Genomic DNA, 1,193 nt, shown 5'->3' on the forward strand with positions numbered 1-1,193 from the left:
TTTTTCGAGCAGCTGAGCTCCCCGCCAGTCCCTTCCTGAAGGCCCGAGCGCTCCCGGAAAGGAGCCGCCTGCTGCCCCCGAGCAGGCAGACTGCGGTTTCCACCCCTCAGAGAGAGGCCGTCAGTCCAGTTCCACCAGCAGCCAGCACCTAGAGGGGCTGGGGACACTGGGGTGGTTCCAATTCTGCTTCTTTGCACCTGGTGATTCTCCCTAGATAAAAAAAGTTACAGCTGAGAAGCCCCCTCGGATGCTAGAGGTGAAAGCCAGGCTCAATGAGAACAGCCAAGTGTTAACGTCGGCTACAAATGGCATGTGGTTCGGGCCGGTAATTAATGTAATGAGGCAGCTGAATGCATCTCCCGTTGTTACGAGGGGAGGGTGCAGCGGTGGGCAGGGTGAGGGACATCCACGGTAGAGGTGATCGAGTCAGCAGCTGCATCATGAGTCTGTTTGGAATTTTCTTTCCACCAGTTTTGATCAGTTCTAGCATGCGTAAAAAAAACCGCTCCACAGGCATGCAGAAGGATCAGCTGCTAATGGCATCTTACCCTCATCCCCTCAAATCGGGACAACGCTCTTAAAGGCCTCAAAGCTCTTAGTGTCCTAAGGGACTTTATGGCACCTAGTTCCGAGTAGCCCAGGGCATTAGCTATAAGGCTGACTAAAGAGACCTACACAGAAAATAGAAAAAAAAAAAAGAAAGAAAGAAAGAAAAGAAAAGAAAAGAAAAAAAAAAAGAAAGAAAAAAAGAAAAAGAAAAAAAAGGTTCCAGACTGTTAGAGCGAATCCCCTAACGCTGCTTGCCCAGCCCAGGCTGCCAGCCCGGGCGGCCCCCACGGTAAATACCGAAGACATGACACCAGCTGCCTACTTCACTTGACTGAACCGACCTGGAAGGAAATAATGCGGTTGAGAAAGGCGTAAGAAAAGAACAGAGGGGCAAGAGAAGTGAGAGAGAGGCAGAGACACACAGACGGAGAAGGGGTCTGTCGGAGGAAGAGCCCAAACGATGACAAAAACCTTACCCTCGCCCTTTACTGTCTGCAGGATCCCAGCGGCTCCCATTAAACTGAAGCCAGACAAATTTTAAAGGTACCTATGGGAAAGAATACAGATAAATACACACACTGCACCGCCTGCGCGAACCCGCACCCCAGGCGCCCAGCGGCAGGCGCCGCCTCCACGGGCGCGAC

General features: G+C 52.0%; 1 protein-coding gene across 1 annotated transcript in view; it reads right to left on the bottom strand.

The window, feature by feature from the left end:
• LOC104491838 (sodium channel protein type 8 subunit alpha) overlaps positions 1-684 on the bottom strand; it is a 9,065-nt gene extending 8,381 nt beyond the window's left edge. The window contains exon 1 of the mRNA XM_010134310.1: positions 549-684. Within this exon, the coding sequence (XP_010132612.1) occupies positions 549-554 (6 nt within the window). The 5' untranslated portion in view covers positions 555-684. The remainder of the gene's footprint in view (positions 1-548) is intronic.
• Positions 685-1,193: the final 509 nt, after the last annotated feature.

Source organism: Buceros rhinoceros, unplaced genomic scaffold (assembly GCF_000710305.1).
Source record: "Buceros rhinoceros silvestris isolate BGI_N320 unplaced genomic scaffold, ASM71030v1 scaffold28104, whole genome shotgun sequence".
Lineage (NCBI taxonomy): Eukaryota > Metazoa > Chordata > Aves > Bucerotiformes > Bucerotidae > Buceros > Buceros rhinoceros.